This window comes from Lithobates pipiens, unplaced genomic scaffold (genome assembly GCF_037356315.1).
Source record: "Lithobates pipiens isolate NorthernLeopardFrog02 unplaced genomic scaffold, aLitPip1_a1.2 Scaffold_35, whole genome shotgun sequence".
Lineage (NCBI taxonomy): Eukaryota > Metazoa > Chordata > Amphibia > Anura > Ranidae > Lithobates > Lithobates pipiens.
In genome coordinates this window covers 19525658-19543916 of record NW_027507811.1, presented here as the reverse complement: position 1 = coordinate 19543916, position 18259 = coordinate 19525658, and the positions used below count along the sequence as shown (strand labels likewise).

Sequence of the window (18259 nt, the reverse complement as noted above, 5' to 3'; positions counted from 1 at the left end):
CGGGATCGGCCACCCAAGGGCCGATCTCCCCAGACCATGTTCTAAGCACTGTTTTCATTGAGATAGTTAGGGGATGTGGAGCCCCGGTACCTCAAAATAAAATATTCCGCAGTGCTTTGAATGACCCCACAGTGGCAGCCTGCAAGGCAACTGCTGCATTGGTGGCATCTTACATTAGCCAGTTGTGAGCATGGGAAAGCATTGCCGCAATAAAATAAAGGAAGATATCAGGGAAGGCAAGGTCCCCCCCCCCCCCAGGTTCAGGGTCTTGGAGAATGGACAATCGGAAACGAGTGGAAAACTAGATATGTGAGAATTTATCCGCTTAAAAAGTGCCTTGGGTATCCACATTGAAGAATGGCGCACTACATATAGAAGAGGGGGTAGTAATTTCATTTTGATTAAATCGATCCTTCGAATCAATGTGAGGGGGAGGTTGGCCCACGCTTTCAACCTATTCTGGAGATTTTGTAAGAGAGGGAGAAGGTTAAGCTTGCAGAAGTCCTGTTCTCTGGGGGGAATATGGATGCCAAGATATTTTCTACTCTCAGCCCATTGAAGTGGAAGTGGCGGATCCGCTAGCTGTGTAGCACCCGGATCCGCTGGCATTACCTGGGAATTGTCCCAGTTAACTCTAATGCCGCGTACACGCGACCGGACTTTTCAACATCAAAGGTCCGACGGAACTATTCCGGCAGACTATTCGATCGTGTGTGGGCTGCAGTGGACTTTTGATTTGCAAAAGTCTGACAGACTTTAGAAATGGAACATGTTTCAAATTTTTCCGCCAGAACTCCGCCGGACCCAGTTCCTACCAAGAAATCCGCTCGTGTGTATGCTAGTCCGATGGACAAAAACTAACGCTAGGGCAGCTATTGGCTACTGGCTATGAACTTCCTTATTCTAGTCCGGTCGTACGTCATCACGTTCGAATCCGTCGGACTTTGGTGTCATTGTGTGTGGCCAAGTCCGTTCATTCGGAAAGTCCGTCAGAACTCTGTCAGAACTCCGTCAGAACTCCGTCGAAAGTCTGTCGGACCTAAGTCCGGTCGTGTGTACGCGGCATTAGTCCTGACATGTCGGCAAAGTGTGAGAGGAGCTCTAACGCTGCCTGGAGGGAGGGCCCCCTGGATCCCGGAGGAAAAGGATAATATCAATTAGCATAAAGTGATATCTTTTCCTCCAGGGATCCGACCCGCACCCCCCCCCCGACAGCATCCGAGGACCATAGTGCAACAGCTAGGGGCTCGACCATCAGGGAGAAAAGGGCAGGGGACACCCTTGCCAGTGCCTCGCTCCACAGGGAAGGAAGAGGATAACGCCCCTCCCAAGTTTAATCTGTGTTGTCAATTTCTCATATAAGAGCTGAATTCATTTTCTAAAAGTGGGGCCAAAACCTTATCTCTTGTGTACCTCCTCCATGTAGGGCCAGGCAACAGAATCAAATGCCTTTTCAAGGTCCAAGGCAACCAAGACTCTGGTACTCTGTTCTGTAGGAGGAATTTGTAAGTGGGTGTACACCCTACGAATATTAACTTTATATTTTCCTGGCATGAAGTCAGTTTGATCCATATTTACTAAGAATGGGAGGATTAGTTCAGGTACTTTAGACTGCAAAAATGGAAAGTCTCCCATAGGAAAAATCCAGAGAATAGCAACCGTTTCATAACTGGATTTTACAACCCCCGGATAGACCTCCTCTCACTAGGCCTAGCAGCCGGTAGGATGTTAAGCAAAGTCTCTGCCACAGACTTGAGCATTACTGAGGGACATAGATAAATTTAAAGAGCTATCATACGGTACCAGTATCTCTCAGCCGATCCGGCGATACTGTATAAGTGTAGATCCATGTAGTGTCCTTCAACTGAGCCTCCAAGCTCCTTCAGAGAAGCCAGTCTTGCGCACGGCCTTCTCCCGAAGAGTCCTCCCCTGGATGTTTCTCCAGTTGCTGGGCCTCTTCCTTAGATGAGAAAGCATCAGACCACCTTTGGATCAATAGGCCCCAAATCCATTCAGGCCTGTCCCTGCAGTTGCGTTGCCTCGGGCCAGGTGACCTCGAGACTCGGGATGCATGGTTCCGCACCCCAGGCCAGGAGGGCCATGGGGCTGGTCAGGAGGACCAGAACCAAACAGACAGAAAATAAACCTCCTCACCTCGTGATGTCAGTACCTTAAATACCCCCTTCCAGAATGCACAGCAGGAGAACACTCCCACTGGGCTGGCTCCAAAAGAACAGTGACATTCAATACACCCAGCTAGACTGCGTTCTCACTCTTGCCGGCGGTGACAGCGACACCTGTGGTCAAGGAGAACCCAGTGCAACTCAGATGGACTGGTAATGAAACCAGAAATTTAGAGAATTAAACCCAAAACCCAACTGTGGTTTCAGACTTTGAAAAAACCATAGTGTATGCTCGTCAGGAGCCAGCGCTACATAAATATAGAACCATTTATCCAACTGTCCATCCAGAGCCTCTGGTTTATAGACCGGATACATCCTAAATATAGAATAATTTATCCAACTGTCCATCCAGAGCCTCTGGTTTATAGACCAGATACATCCTAAATATAGAACCATTCATCCAACTGTCCATCCAGAGCCTCTGGTTTATAGAGCAGATACATCCTAAATATAGAACCATTTATCCAACTGTCCATCCAGAGCCTCTGGTTTATAGACCGGATACATCCTAAATATAGAGCCATTTATCAGACTGTCCATCCAGAGCCTCTGGTTTATAGATCGGATATATCCTAAATATAGAACCATTTATCCAACTGTCCATCCAGAGCCTCTGGTTTATAGACCGGATACATACTAAATATAGAACCATTTATCCAACTGTCCATCCAGAGCCTCTGGTTTATAGACCGGATACATCCTAAATATAGAGCCATTTATCCAACTGTCTGCTTTGCCATTTAGCACTGTCAGGGCCCTCTGATTGGACAAAGTGATGGTTACTTTCTCCAATCAAGTACTCATGGTCCCACCCCAAACTATAAAAGTAAACTTCCCATAGCCAGCTCTTATAGTGTTGTTGGAGTGGAGTGTAGAGTGTTAGTGTAGTGCAGTGCTGTACACTCTTTTTTTTTGGTTGCTTTGTGTTTTTTTTTTTGTCTTTTTTCATGTCCCCTGCCTGCCCCCCCCCTTTTTTTTAATTGTCAGCCACAGTATTTCTGGCTGCGATGCTGGTGTTCCCCCTTATTTATTTATTCATTTATTTTTTAATAGTTTTTACATTTCTATCAGTGTCAGTCCTCAATTTAAAGTGGTTATAAACCCTTACAAACCTCTTTGACCTACAGGTAAGCCTAGATTAAGGCTTACCTGTAGGTCCAAGAAATATCTCCTAAACCTACACGGTTTAGGAGATATTTGCCAAACACAGGCACCGCCGTCTACGGCGCATGTGCACCAAGCGTGCAGCTGTCAACGGCGATATGCCGCGAGTGGCGGCTCCTGTGCGCATGCGCGGGAGTAATGTCATTGCGGCTTCGCCGAATGACAAGCGCCGGAGCAGCGAGCCCCACAGAGAAGATGGATGCTCCGTACACAAGGGGACAGCGGTGACTTCGCTGGCTCCTGTGTCAGGTAAGTGACCCATAATGGACTACTATGCGATGCATAGTAGTCCATTATGCTTTACATTTGCAGGGAATCAAAGAGGAAGTAAATCCATCAGGGTTTACTTCCTCTTTAAAGCACAGCAAACACCACTTTTCACTGTGCATCCAATTACACATTTCTCAGTATTGTTAAAATGTGAGTAATAATGTGAGTAATAATGTGAGTAATAAGCCCCCCTCCTATCATGTCTGGGATGCCAACAAGGAGAGGAAGACATTCCCATGCCACTATGAGGGGTCCAGCAGTGTCTGTGCCAACAAGCAAACGTGGACTTTGTCTCTGTTTAGTGATGTTGCCCGTGTTATCCAGTCACAGGAGGTGGTGGACTGGTTTACTAAAGTGACTTATCCTGCCTCCATGTCCACAGCTACTCCTGCCATGGTCCCAGCATCATGCATGGAGTCAGCTGAAATATTTGAACACAGCGTCAGCCACCTGCTTCTTGAGAATGCAGAGACATTACCTGATTCCATAGTTGCCAACTGTCCCGAATTTCCCGGGACATTTATCCCGAATTAATTTTGTCCCGGGAAATGTCCCGGGAAATTCGGTTTGTCCCGGGAAATAGAATTTCCTGTTTTTTTGCCGCCGGCCGCTAAAGGTCGGCGGCCGGCGGAGACATTGCCATTTTTAAGAAGACCAGAAGTTGGTCTACACCTGTGGCGCCGCCCACCCCCGCTGCCAGTGTGTGTGTGTGTGTCAGTGTAAAGTGCAGTGGGTGGCGCCACAGTTAAATGTCTCAGCGCGGCAATGGCGGCATGTCGGGGGCCAGTCTGTCACTGTGGATGTCGGGGCGGGGGCCAGTTGGATGTCGGGGGCCAGTCATGGTATGTGGATGTCGGGGGCCAGTCTGTGAATGTATGTGGGGGCCAGTGGTATGTCGGGGCCAGTCTGTGGATGTCGGGGGCCAGTCTGTGAATGTGGGGGCCAGTCTGTGGATGTCGGGGGCCAGTCTGTGGATGTGGGGGCCAGTCTGTGGATGTCGGGGGCCAGTCTGTGGATGTGGGGGCCAGTCTGTGGATGTCAGGGGCCAGTCTGTGGATGTCGGGGGCCAGTCTGTGGATGTCGGGGGCCAATCTGTGAATGTGGGGGCCAGTCTGTGGATGTTGGGGGCCAGTCTGTGGCCAGTCTGTGGATGTCGGGGGCCAGTTTGTGGATGTTGGGGGCCAGTGGTATGTCGGGGACCAGTCTGGAGATGTGGGGGCCGGTCTGTGGAGTATGTGGGGGCAGGTCTGTGCAGGATGTGGGGGGGGCGGTCTGTGGAATGTGGGGGGGGGCGGTCTGTGGATGTCAGAGGGGCACCAGATGTAAGGAGGGGCTCCACTGATGGACACAGATGTGAGGAAGGTACCTCTGATGGGGCACCTGATGTAAGGACAGACTCCGCTTGGGACACCTGATGGAATCTGGTGGCAGGCAACATGGCTAGTGACGCGCTCATGGCTCCCACTGATTCGGCATTATGGTGAGTTGAATGATTTAATTTCATATTACAATGTAATAATAGAAATAATGCACTTTAATCATCCTGACACCATAACAATCATGGCGCCGGGATGATGGAAGCCCAACACCAGGTATTTGGAGTATCTTTATCTGCTGATTGTCAAACTCTGGAAACACATATTGCTATTGTGGTGTAGGATTGGGGGGCTGCTGTCCCTCCTTTCCCTCTCTCCCCCCTCCTTTCCCTCTCCATCCCCCTCCTTTCCCTCTCCATCCCGCATTCATCTCAGACTCTTACCACACCCCTTTGAGCCACGCCCCATGTAAGCCATGCCCACTATTTTACGTAAACTACGCCCATATTTCGCCGTGGCGTGCCGCATTTTTACCTTTTCCTATGCCACACCTATAAACGCATGCCCCGCCCCCTAATTATACCACCGCTCCACCTACTGCCAAAAAAGTGTCCCGAATTTTTTTTTTACAATGTTGGCAACTATGTGATTCTGATGTTAGTTCTGTGATTGAGGAGCCTACAGGGGAGAACACTGATAAACAAATTGGCAGTCATGTTCCCCCAGCCACAGCGTGTCGCCAAGTTGGCTCCAATTCCTGACAGTGTCATAGCTGAATGACGGCTACAGCGAGGGTGTCCAGTTCTGCGAGGGTGTTATATGACGTCCTCCAATGATCGCTCCCACCACACCCCCGCTTCAGCTCGCTCTAAGACCCCTTTCACACTGGGGCATTTTTTCAGGCGCTTTAGCGTTAAAAAAAGCGAATGTAAAGCGCTTGAAAGAAGCCTCATCTGCAATCCCAATGTGAAAGCCCAAGTGCTTTAAGAGCCCTTTCACACTGCCAGCTCCCGACAAACTCTCATAAAGCACCACTTAAACTAGAGGCGCTTTACCAGCGTTTTTCAAGCGCTAATGGGGCGCTTTTAACCCCTGCTAGTCGCCAAATAAAAGGTTAAATGCTCCCACAAAGTGCTGCTGCCAAAAGCGCTTTGCAGGCGCTTCCCATTGATTTAAATGGGAAGGGGCGCTTTAGGAGCGGTGTATTCACCGCTCCAAAAGCGCTGCAAAGAAGCTGCTTGCAGGACTTTTTTTGACACCCTGCCAGCATAGAGCCTCAGTGTGAAAGCACTCGGGCTTTCACATTGGGATTGCGGTTGAGGCTTTTTTCAGGTGCTTTACAGGCGCTTATTTTAACGCTAAAGCGCCTGAAAAATGCCATAGTGTGAAAGGGGTCTCAGTGTGAAAGCACTCGGGCTTTCACATTGGGATTGCAGATGAGGCTTCTTTAGGCGTTTTACATGCGCTTTTTTTAATGCTAAAACGACTGAAAAATGCCCCAGGGTGAAAGAGGTCTAAAACTTAAGACACAGCTGATCACAGGTTGGAGTAAAGAGCCAATCACAGCAGCCCTTTACCACGTGGTCAGTAGGGATGAGCTGAACACCCCCCGGTTCGGTTCGCACCAGAACCTTCGAACGGACCGAAAATTCATACGAACTTTAGAACCCTATTAAAGTCTATGGGACTCGAACGTTCGAAATCAAAAGTGCTCATTTTAAAGGCTAATATGCAAGGTATGCAACAGATAACACCAGCAATAAGGGGTATCTTCAGGTGTATACTGTGCTGGAGGCACACAAAATCCACTTTAACTGCTGCAGATGCCTTTATTAGAGAACACCAGCAACAAAGGGTAGATACAGGTGTATACTGTGCTGGAGGCACACAACATCCACTAACTCCTGCAGATGCCTGTATTAGAGAACACCAGCAACAAAGGGTAGATACAGGTGTATACTGTGCTGGGGGCACACACCACCCACTAACTCCTGCAGATGCCTGTATTAGAGAACACCAGCAATAAAGGGTAGATACAGGTGTATACTGTGCTGGGGGCACACACCACCCATTAACTCCTGCAGATGCCTGTATTAGAGAACACCAGCAATAAAGGGTAGATACAGGTGTATACTGTGCTGGAGCCACACAACACTCACTTTAGCTGCTGAAGATGCCTTTATTAGAGAACACCAGCAATAAAGGGTAGATACAGGTGTATACTGTGCTGGAGGCACACAACACCCACTAACTCCTGCAGATGCCTGAGAAAAGAACACACTGTCCCTGCCTATCTTGCTCTTTCCCTGCACGCTGGAACACACTACACAAGGCCGTCGCGCTGGCGGCCTTATATAGTGTGGGGCATGTACTAAACCCCCTGAGCTATAATTGGCCACAGGCATCCTGCCTGTGGCCAATTATGGCTCTCCTCGCTACCGGTGCAATGATTGGCCAAGCATGCGGGGCCACGGGGCATGCTTGGCCAATTATGAGCCAGCAATGCACTGCGATGGCGTAGTGCATTGTGGGCCACAAAGTTCGAACGGTCCACAAATTTCTGAATTCGCCGAACAGACGAACGGCCGATGTTCGAGTCGAACACCGAGCTCATCCCTAGTGGTCAGCAGTGTCCAGTCACAGCTGATCACAATGTAAACACAGCCCAGAAAGAGTGTAATACTGCTCAGACTGTGGATAAAGATTTCCTCGTGGCTGCTGGCCCCGGCTCACCACCGTCAATAGTAATTGAAGAAAAAGAAGATTGGTCACACACCATGGAAGGAAGAACTTCTGCAGAATAGTTACTTTATTGTCAACATGCCAAATGGCGTAGACAGGACGTTACAGGAACATTGGTAGACCGGCTTCACAAGGATAAGTTCTTCCTTCCATGGTGTGCGACCAATCTTCTTCAATTACGATGTAAACACAAGCTGGTTATCGGCATTCCTTTCCTCGCACTGACAGCATGAGGAGAGCAGAGCCGCTAACCAGCTTGTGTGAAAAAGACATCTAAACTGATAATTAGAGCACTGATTATCCATATCCATGTCCTGATTATCAGTGCAGCCCCATCAGTTGCCACCAGTACTGCCCATCAGTGCTGGTTATCGGCATTCCTTTCCTCGCACTGACAGCATGAGGAGAGGAGAGCTGCTAACCAGCTTGTGTGAAAAAGACATCTAAACTGATAATTAGAGCACTGATTATTCATGTCCTGATTATCAGTGCAGCCCCATCAGTGGCCACCAGTACTGCCCATCAGTGTTGCCCATCAGTGCTGCCCATCAGTGCTGCCCATCAGTGCTGCCAATCAGTGCCGCCAATCAGTGCCTCCTTATAGGGCGGCACAGCGGTGTAGTGGTTAGCACTCTCACCTAGCAGTAAAAAGGGTCACTGGTTCGAATCCCAACCACAACACTACCTGCCTGGAGTTTGCATGTTCTCTCTGTGCCTGCGTGGGTTTCCTCCGGGTACTCCAGGCTCCTCCCACACTCCAAAGACATGCTGGGAGTTTAATTGGCTTCTGTCCAAAATTGGCTCTAGTATATGAATGGGGACCTAGGATTGTGGGCTCCTTGAGGGTAGGGACCGATGTGAGTGTGCAATGTACAGGGATAGGGACAATTGTAGACACTCACTCAGGTTGAACTGGATGGACTGATGTCTTTAATCAACCTTACTAACTATGTAACCTACCAGTGTTCAGCAAGTTCCCATCAGTGCACACCAGAGAAGATAATAAAATACATGTAAGCAAAAATTTATAAGAAACAATGAAAAAACTTTTTTGTCAAAATAATTGGTATTTTTTTCATTTATTTAGCAAAAAATTAATACCCCCAGTGGTGATTAAATACCAACAAAAGAAAGCTCTATCTGTGTAAAGAAAATGATAAAAAATGTATTTGGGTGCAGCGTTGCATGACCGCGCAATTGTCATTCAAAGTGTGACTGGCTATAACGTCTTGTCTCTACTTCCTCACAACTTCCCTTTCCCCCTGGAACTTCCTGTTTATACCTGCACATCACTTCCTGTCTGTACCCTACACATAGTTGCCAACTGTCCCGAATTTTCCGGGACATTCCCGGGATTAGAACATTTGTCCCGATTTAATTTTGTCCCGGGAAATGTCCCGGGAAATTCTGTTTGTCCTGTTTTTCGCCACCGCCGGCTGCCATTTTAAAGAAGACCAGAAGCTGGTCTTCAATAGAGCTCAGATGCTGCGGCGCCGCCCACCCCCGCTGCTAGTGTCTGCAAAGTGCAGTGTGGGCATTGCCACAGTTCAAAGTCATTCCGTGCGGCAACGACGGCTTGCTGCGTCTGGAGGACAGGAGATGTCGGGGCCAGTCTGTGCAGTATGTGGGGGCCAGTCTGGAGATGTGGGGGCCTGTCTGTGGATGTGGGGGCCAGTCTGTGAATGTGGGGGCCAGTCTGTGTATGTGGGGGCTGGTCTGTGTATGTGAGGGCCGGTCTGTGGATGTCGGGGGGCGGTCTGTGGATGTTGGGGGGGCGGTCTGTGGATGTCGGGGGGGGCGGTCTGTGGATGTCAGGGGGCCAGTCTGGATGTCAGAGGGCGCAGTCTGGATGTAAGGAGGGGCTCCACTGATGGACACAGATGTGAGGAAGGTACCTCTGATGGGGCACCTGATGTAAGGACAGACTCCACTTGGGACACCTGATGGAAACTGGTGGCAGGCAACGTGGCTAGTGACGCGCTCATGGCTCCCACTGATTTTGCATTATGGTGAGTTGAATGATTTCATTTCATATTACAAAGTAATAATAGAAATAATGCACTTCAATCATCCTGACACCATAACAATCATGGCGCCGGGATGATTGAAGCACCAACACCAGGTATTTGGAGAATCTTTATCTGCTGATTGTCAAACTCTGGAAAACACATATTGCTATTGTGGTGTAGGATCGGGGGGCTGCTGTCCCTCTTTTCCCTTTCCCCCTCTCCATCCCACATTTATCTCAGACTCTAACCACACCCTTTGAGCCACGCCCCATGTAAGCCACACCCACTATTTTACGTAAACCACGCCCATATTTTGCCTTTTTCCTATGCCACACCTATAACCGCATGCCCCGTCCCAATTATAACACTACTCCGCCTACTGCCAAAAAAGTGTCCTGAATTTTTTTTTTTTTACAAAGTTGGCAACTATGCCCTACATCACTTCCTGTCTGTACCCTACATCACTTCCTGTCTGTACCCTACATCACTTCCTGTCTGTACACTACATAACTTCCTGTCTGTACCCTACATCACTTCCTGTCTGTACACTACATCACTTCGTGTCTGTACCCTACATCACTTCCTGTCTGTACCCTACATAACTTCCTGTCTGTACCCTACATCACTTCCTGTCTGTACCCTACATCACTTCCTGTCTGTACCCTACATCACTTCCTGTCTGTACCCTACATAACTTCCTGTCTGTACCCTACATAACTTCCTGTCTGTACCCTACATCACTTCCTGTCCCTACAGGGGGTTCTGGCTGCAGAGTGAAGCTCTACTGATGAATGGAAAGCATGAGGCCTCCACTCCATTTTTTTTTCCTGAACTTTATTGTGAATCTCTGCGGCCTGACCCCTCTCCCAGCGATTCACACTGCGAAGATATGGAAATAAATGAAGCTCATATCTGTATACTACTCAGAGTTCCCCTTCAATATAAAAATGCATTTCTTAGCAAAATGTTTCTGAATTCTTTTGGCATTTGTTAAGTATTGCAACACATATATTGATTATGTCTTTCTGCTCTCCAGATGACATGGAATGTCCTGCCAAGGAAATGAGAAAAGATAATATTCCCAGAAATGATGCTGAAATGTTGAAATGGAAAGTCCCTGCTTATAATTATAATTTCTCTCCTGACTTCATTAATCTTTATTTTGTCAAACTGACCTTTTACTGGTTATTGCGGTTGGGTCAGTGTGACCATATGTGGTGTGGAGGAGATTATTCAGGAATGTATTGTGTATTTTGTGATTTGGACCTGTGCCCGCCATATACTGTGATGTTATCATTTACTTATAAAAAGCTGTACTAAATTGTATTCTGTATCACATCCCCTTGGAAGGTGTGATCCTCTGTTCAGTATGTATTCTGAAGTAAACATACATTAGGACGAATGCTACTCCGTAGATGTGCTTTATTTCGAGGCTGTACGTAACAACAACGAAGTTCTGTAGAAAAAGGAAGTGGAGTGGAGGCCACATGCTTCCTGTCATCAGTGGAGCTCCACTCTGCAGCCACTCTCGAAGAAACGCAGGAAATATGGGCGGAGGATGGGCTTGATATAAAATACATTCACTCCGTACCCTGAGAAGCCTCACATGACGCAGTTCTAACAAGACAACAACACTGCATATTGTACGTGAATCACTCTGAAGGGAACTGATGAAAGATAAGCACAGAACGTTGTGTAACGTACAATATCCAAGGTGAAAGGAGGAGGAAAAAGAGATCACACATCACTGGAACACACAAAGACGGTAATAAGATTATTTTTCTATTTACACCAATAAATCCCTCCGTCATGTCCGTTCTCTTCCTCCATAGTCACTATGATGTCTTTATCTACAAAAACAACTACTACACAAACCTAAAATACTGCTATCAGGTGTTATTTTTTGACATGGGTAGACGTAGGGATAATTCCGGAAAGTATGACGTGATCGTTATGATTTCCTGTCTTCACACAGGATTATAGAGCAATAAACATCTGGAGATCCATGAACACCCAGCAGCCGTCTTCACAGGACATCACCCATCACAGTGCCTCCACCTCACCGCCTGACAACAGAGGTATATAGAAGGACACGAGGATCTCTACAAGGATCTCTACATGATGGAGAATCAGCCGCCCCTCACATCACCGGGTAAGAGGAGACTTTATTGTAAAGGAGAGAGCAGTACGGAGGCTCCACCTAGATCCCCCATCATCTGATAAACACATAGAAACAATGTATTCAGTCAGTGTGTGTGTTTCCTACAGATGGATCCAGTAATGGGAACCCACCAGAGAGATGTCCCCGTCCTCTGTATTCCCGGGATTCCACTCAGGAAGGTCACAACATCCCCCACCATCATCAGGTAGGTGGGACTGAGGGACTAGAACTAAAAATATATTCTAATCTATGAGAGGACATTCTTCTGTGTAATTTCTTATTTATTTTTACCAATGTATTCTGTCATCTTTGGGGTTTAGGGTGAAGAACTGAAAGACATCAAAGTTGAGGATAAAGAAGAAGAAGAAGAAGAGAGGTTGGTGAGTGGAGATCAGCCGTCTATGGAGGAGGGGGAGATGATTATGGGAAGTAAACCGGAGGAATCTTCTCTACATATGGACACAAGTAAGTAAAAAAAAAACACTAAATATAGAACCAGTTTATTATTATTTTACTTCTATGAGTATAAAGTTTGTATTTACATTGTTACATCAGAGGAGAAAAGGTCTATGTCTACTGACTACACCCAGGAGGAAGACAGAATAACCATATAAAGCTCGGCCTCATTTTCTTTAGTTTAAAAATTTTCTGATCCGAAAAATAAACAATCAGATATCTTCCCAGATCAACATTCTAAAATGTTTTTCCTACAATTATTAGTAATCATATACAGCAGTGGGGGCTGGTGACCAACATTTTTTATTTTTTTTGGGGGGGCGCAAACAAACTGAAAAATTTAATTGTTAGTAATACAGGACTGTAAATAGTCATTTATGAGATGATTATTTATCATTACTGCTAGAAAAAACGGTGCCCATCATATGCAGCCTCACTGTTCCCATCATATGCAGCCTCACTGTTCCCGTCATATGCAGCCTCACTGTTCCCGTCATATGCAGCCTCACTGTGCCCGTCATTTGCAGCCTCACTGTGCCCGTCATATGCAGCCTCACTGTGCCCGTAATTTGCAGCCTCACTGTTCCCGTCATATGCAGCCTCACTGTGCCCGTCATATGCAGCCTCATTTTTACTCGTAATTTGCAGCCTCACTGTTCCCATCATATGCAGCCTCACTGTGCCCTTCATATGCAGCCTTACTGTTCCCGTCATATGCAGCCTCACTGTGCCCGTCATTTGCAGCCTCACTGTGCCCGTCATTTGCAGCCTCACTGTGCCCGTCATTTGCAGCCTCACTGTGCCCGTCATATGCAGCCTCACTGTGCCCTTTATATGCAGCCTCACTGTTCCCATCATATGCAGCCTCACTGTGCCCGTCATTTTGCGCCTCACTGTGCCCGTCATTTGCAGCCTCACTGTGCCTGTCATATGCAGCCTCACTGTGCCCGTAATTTGCAGCCTCACTGTGCCCGTCATGTGCAGCCTCACTGTGCCCGTCATTTGCAGCCTCACTGTGCCCGTCATTTGCAGCCTCACTGTGCCCGTCATATGCAACCTCACTGTGCTCATCATATGCAGCCTCACTATGCCCGTCATATGCAGCCTCACTGTGCCCGTCATATGCAGCCTCACTGTGCCCATCATATGCAGCTTCACTGTGCCCGTCATTTGCAGCCTCACTGTTCCCGTCATATGCAGCCTCAATGTGCCCGTCATTTGCAGCCTCACCGTTCCCGTCATATGCAGCCTCACTGTGCCCGTCATATGCAGCTTCACTGTGCCCGTCATTTGCAGCCTCACTGTTCCCTTCATATGCAGCCTCAATGTGCCCGTCATTTGCAGCCTCAATGTGCCCATTATTTGCAGCCTTACTGTTCCCGTCATATGCAGCCTCACTGTTCCCGTCATATGCAGCCTCACTGTGCCCATCATTTGCAGCCTCATTGTGCCCATCACAGTAGGCCAATCACATCCACATTTCAAGTAAAAGAAAATAGAAACATAAGGAGTCCTCCTCAGAGCCCCCTTTTTACATCAGATGTCCCCATCAGAGCCCACCTTTACATTAGATGTCCCCATCAGAGCCCCCCTTTAAATTAGATGTCCCTATCAGAGTCCTCCTTTACATTAGATGTCACCATCAGATCATACATTAGATGTCCCCAGCAGAGTCCTCCTTCACATTAGATGTCCTCATCAGAGCCCCCCTTTACATTAGATGTCCCCAGCAGAGCCCCCCTTTAAATTAGATGTCCTTATCAGAGTCCTCCTTTACATTAGATGTCACCATCAGATCATACATTAGATGTCCCCAGCAGAGTCCTCCTTTACATTAAATGTCACCATTAGAGTCCTCCTGTACATTAGATGTCACCATTAGATCAGATCAGAGTCCTCCTTTACATTAGATGTCCCCAGCAGAGTCCTCCTTTACATTCAGTGTCCCCAGCAGAGTCCTCCTTTACATTCAGTGTCCCCAGCAGAGTCCTCCTTTACATTCAGTGTCCCCAGCAGAGTCCTCCTTTACATTCAATGTTCCCAACAAATGAGGAGGAGATACTGTACACCATATGAAAGGTCCATTTCCATTCCTCAATATAACATCATGTTCCCAACAAATGAGGTGTAGATACTGTAGACCAGTACCAGTCCGTGGCCTGTTGCCGATCGTTCCACGTAGCAGGAGGTGGCTACAGTCCGGATAGGACTATCGCAGAGCACGGTCGCCGCTCACCTCCTGCTGTGCGGTCATAACACTTAGCCTGTGTGCCCTCTCCTGGGCCTTTCATATTACCAAGTATTCAGATCTGGAGCTCTGCCCACCCCCTGCCCTGCTGATTGGATGACATCGTCGGTGGGGCGAGAGACCCGGGAGAGGACACACGGGCTGATAACTGCCTCTGCCCTGCTGAAGGTAGACTGTGCAGGGGAGGAAGAGATTTAAAGAGGCAGTAATGGGGGGGACCACAGTGATGGGGGAGGGGGCTGTGATTGCGGGGTGGCACTATAATGTAAAGGGGCACTGTGATATTAAGGGGACCGCACTGTAAAGGGACATTGAATACAAGATTTCAATAACATTTCTAACATTTATTGTAAAATTGTTTCTCAGCAGATGACCATAATGTCCGGAATACGTCTGAGGAACCTTCTGATAAATCACATCCCAGGACTCTAAGATCTCACAGTAGAAATACTTTAATAGTTCAGTCTATTCCCGAGGAATCTTCTTCAGGGCTGGAAGGAGATCACACAGAAGAGACTTCATTTCCATGTTCAGTGTGCGGGAAACTTTTCACAAAAAAGAGATCACTTCTTAAACACAAGAAATGTCACACCGCTGAGCGTCCCTATTCATGTTCAGAGTGCGGGAAGTGTTACACTAGGAAACAACACCTTCTTGCACACCAGCACAGTCACATGGGGGAGCGTCCCTTTTCATGTTCAGAGTGTGGGAAACGTTTCATTAGCAAACAAAACCTTCATATACATCAAAGAAGTCACACAGGGAAGCATCCTTATTCTTGTTCAGAGTGCGGGAAAGGTTTCAATGAGAAAAAATCTCTTGAGGGACACCAGAATATTCACACAGGTGAGCGTCCCTATTCATGTTCCGAGTGTGGGAAATGTTTCACTCATAAAAACAATCTTAATAGACACCAGAAGCTTCACACAGGGGAGCGCCCCCATTCATGTTCAGAGTGCGGGAAATGTTTCTTTCAGAAAAATAACCTACTTCAACATCTTAGAATGCACACGGGTGAATATCCCTTTCCATGCTCGGAGTGTGGGAAATGTTTCGCCAGGAAAGAAACTCTTCTTATACACCAAAGAAGTCACACAGGAGAGCGCCCTTATTCATGTTCAGAGTGCGGAAAATCTTTCTCTGGCAATAGAAATCTTACTATACACAAGAGATGTCACATGGGTGACCTTCCCTATTCATGCTCAGAGTGCGGGAAAGGTTTCCCTAATAAAAGAAATCTTATTAGACATCAGAAGCTTCACACGGGGGAGCGTCCCTATTCATGCTCAGAGTGCGGGAAAGGTTTCATTACAAAAGAAAAACTTATTGTACACCAGAGATATCACACGGGTGAGAATCCTTATTCTTGCTCGGAGTGTGGGAAAGGTTTCAAATGGAAGTTTGCATTTGATGAACACAAGAATATTCACATAGGTGATCGTCCCTATACATGTTCAGAGTGCGGGAAATCTTTCACTCAGAAAGGAAACTTTGTGCAACACCAGATAATTCACACGGGGGAGCGTCCTTATTCATGCTCAGAGTGCGGGAAATCTTTCATTCAGAAAGGAAGCCTTGCGTATCACCAGAGAAGTCACGCGAGATAACGATCGTTTCCATGATAACAGTGGTGTGTTGGGGGTGGGGCGGAATATATTGAATGTTTTTCAGGTTCGGGTTGATAGATCTGAGTCTGCAGGGATTGAATTCTAGTAATATGATCCTCTAAACATACAGAGATGACTCGGTCCCGCACTCACACAGACCGCACCATACAACTAAACCGTGCTAATACATGGCCAGATATGACCATACATGGACAACACTTCTTATTGGTTGATATCGGTTTCTGGACATTATTGGTCTTATTATGTTTTACTGAAGAAGCCGGCTTCTCATTGGTCCAACCAATAATAAATACACTTTATGGTTTATTATCTTCAATTATAAAGGTTCTGATTTAGATTCTAGCTTAGGTTTTATTGTTTATTAACCACTTAAAGACCGCCATGTTATTCCCCCTTCCTGTATACACCATTCTTTCCTTTCCAGCACGGTGATAATTTAACTGACAATTACTCAGTCAGGCAACACTGTACCCAAAAGAATTTTATATCATTTTTTTGAGACATGTAAAGCTTTGTTTTAGTTGTGATTTTTCACCGCTTTTAATATATAATGAGGAAAAAAATAAATATTTTTTTAATAAAAATATTGCAAGTAAATAATCTTTCTTCGTAAATTTAGGGAAAAATTAATTTTTCTACATTTCTTTGGTTAAAGTTCAAAGAAAATCTGTGTATATTATCTACTCTGTGTGAAAGAAAGGGTTAGGAGGCCTGGCTCCCATATCAGGCCCCCCAAAGACAAGAGCGAGCTAGCGGACTATTACGGTACATATAGAGATGTGAATAACAAAGTAGTTAAACCAAGATAAAATACAAACAAAGTTTATTTAAGTGATAGAACCATTTCACAACATATAAGCTAGTACAAGTGGTGACGTATTTCTACTAGTTTCGCTCGACATGAGCTTCTTCAGGAGATCATATACGTCTCTAGAAAAACGCAGATATAGTACATTAGATAGGAGTATTTTGACCAATTAGAATGCAATATAACAAAGCATAAAAGGGAAAGGGTAAATAATGCACAAAGTGGCTCTTACCCCCAACGGTGTACCAACACCACGCCTAAAAGACCCCGGGAAGGTCTCCCCCTGCGACTGGGGGGGGGGGGGGGGCATTAACTTTCTTTGTTTAATTTTGGAACATTTTGATTATTTTTCTAATTAACTATGCCCTTATTTTTATTATTTTTTGTGCATTTACTCTGTGTGAAAGTTATAAAGTCTACAATGTATTGTGTATATATTGAAAATTAATCAATCCTGATGTTCTGACTGAGGGGCTTATTTATGAAAGGCCAATCCACTACAAGTGCAAAGTGCACTTGAAATTGCACTTGGAAGTGCAGTCGCTGTAAATCTAAGGGGTAGATCTGAAATGAGGGGAAGCTCTGCTGATTTTATTATCCAATCATGTGCAAGCTAAAATGTTTTATTTTTTATTTTTCTTGCATGTCCCCCTCCGGATCTACAGCGACTGCACTTCCAAGTGCACTGGTAGTTTGTACTTGTAGTGCAAAGTGGATTTTCCTTTAGTAAATAACCCCCCAATGCCCCCAAATCACACTGTGCAACTTTGTGCATTGATGACATTGTTACTGTGAGAATGGAGATGGACTTTTCATATGGTGTACAGCAGGGCTCAAAATTTCAAGGGTTCCTCCACTTTCGTGGGGGAAAAAATATAGAAAAAAAATAATCTAGCGCATATAATTGCGACACTAATATTGTAATCGAATGTTATTAAAAATGACCTTTCTTTACAGTACATCACGGGACACAACGCCAGTAATTACTACATAGGTTATAGGCCACCTTCAGGTGATGGACACTGGCATAATCAAGACAGGAAGTCCCCCTCTATATAACCCCTCCCACATGGGGAGTACCTCAGTTTGTTCGCCAGTGTCTATGGTGTTGGTCACGGTTAATATTATGCTCCTCATCAGGGCCCTAGCCAGGGAGCTATACAATCGGATCCATTCAAAAAGCCAAAAACAAAGGCAAAGTGCATGTTACCCGAGCCTTGATACCGAAAGAACAAGGTTTTGCCTGTACCGCTTCGCTTTGGAGAGCTGGGCCC

General features: G+C 46.4%; 2 protein-coding genes across 2 annotated transcripts in view; one reads left to right on the top strand and one right to left on the bottom strand.

The window, feature by feature from the left end:
- Positions 1-16751, top strand: part of LOC143956180 (uncharacterized) — a 40596-nt gene extending 23845 nt beyond the window's left edge. Inside the window, exon 9 of the mRNA XM_077466333.1 lies at positions 15190-16751. Coding sequence (XP_077322459.1) covers positions 15190-16156 — 967 coding nt within the window. The 3' untranslated portion in view covers positions 16157-16751. The remainder of the gene's footprint in view (positions 1-15189) is intronic.
- The window catches only part of LOC143955192 (uncharacterized), a 422346-nt gene that overhangs the window by 341249 nt on the left and 62838 nt on the right, over positions 1-18259 (bottom strand).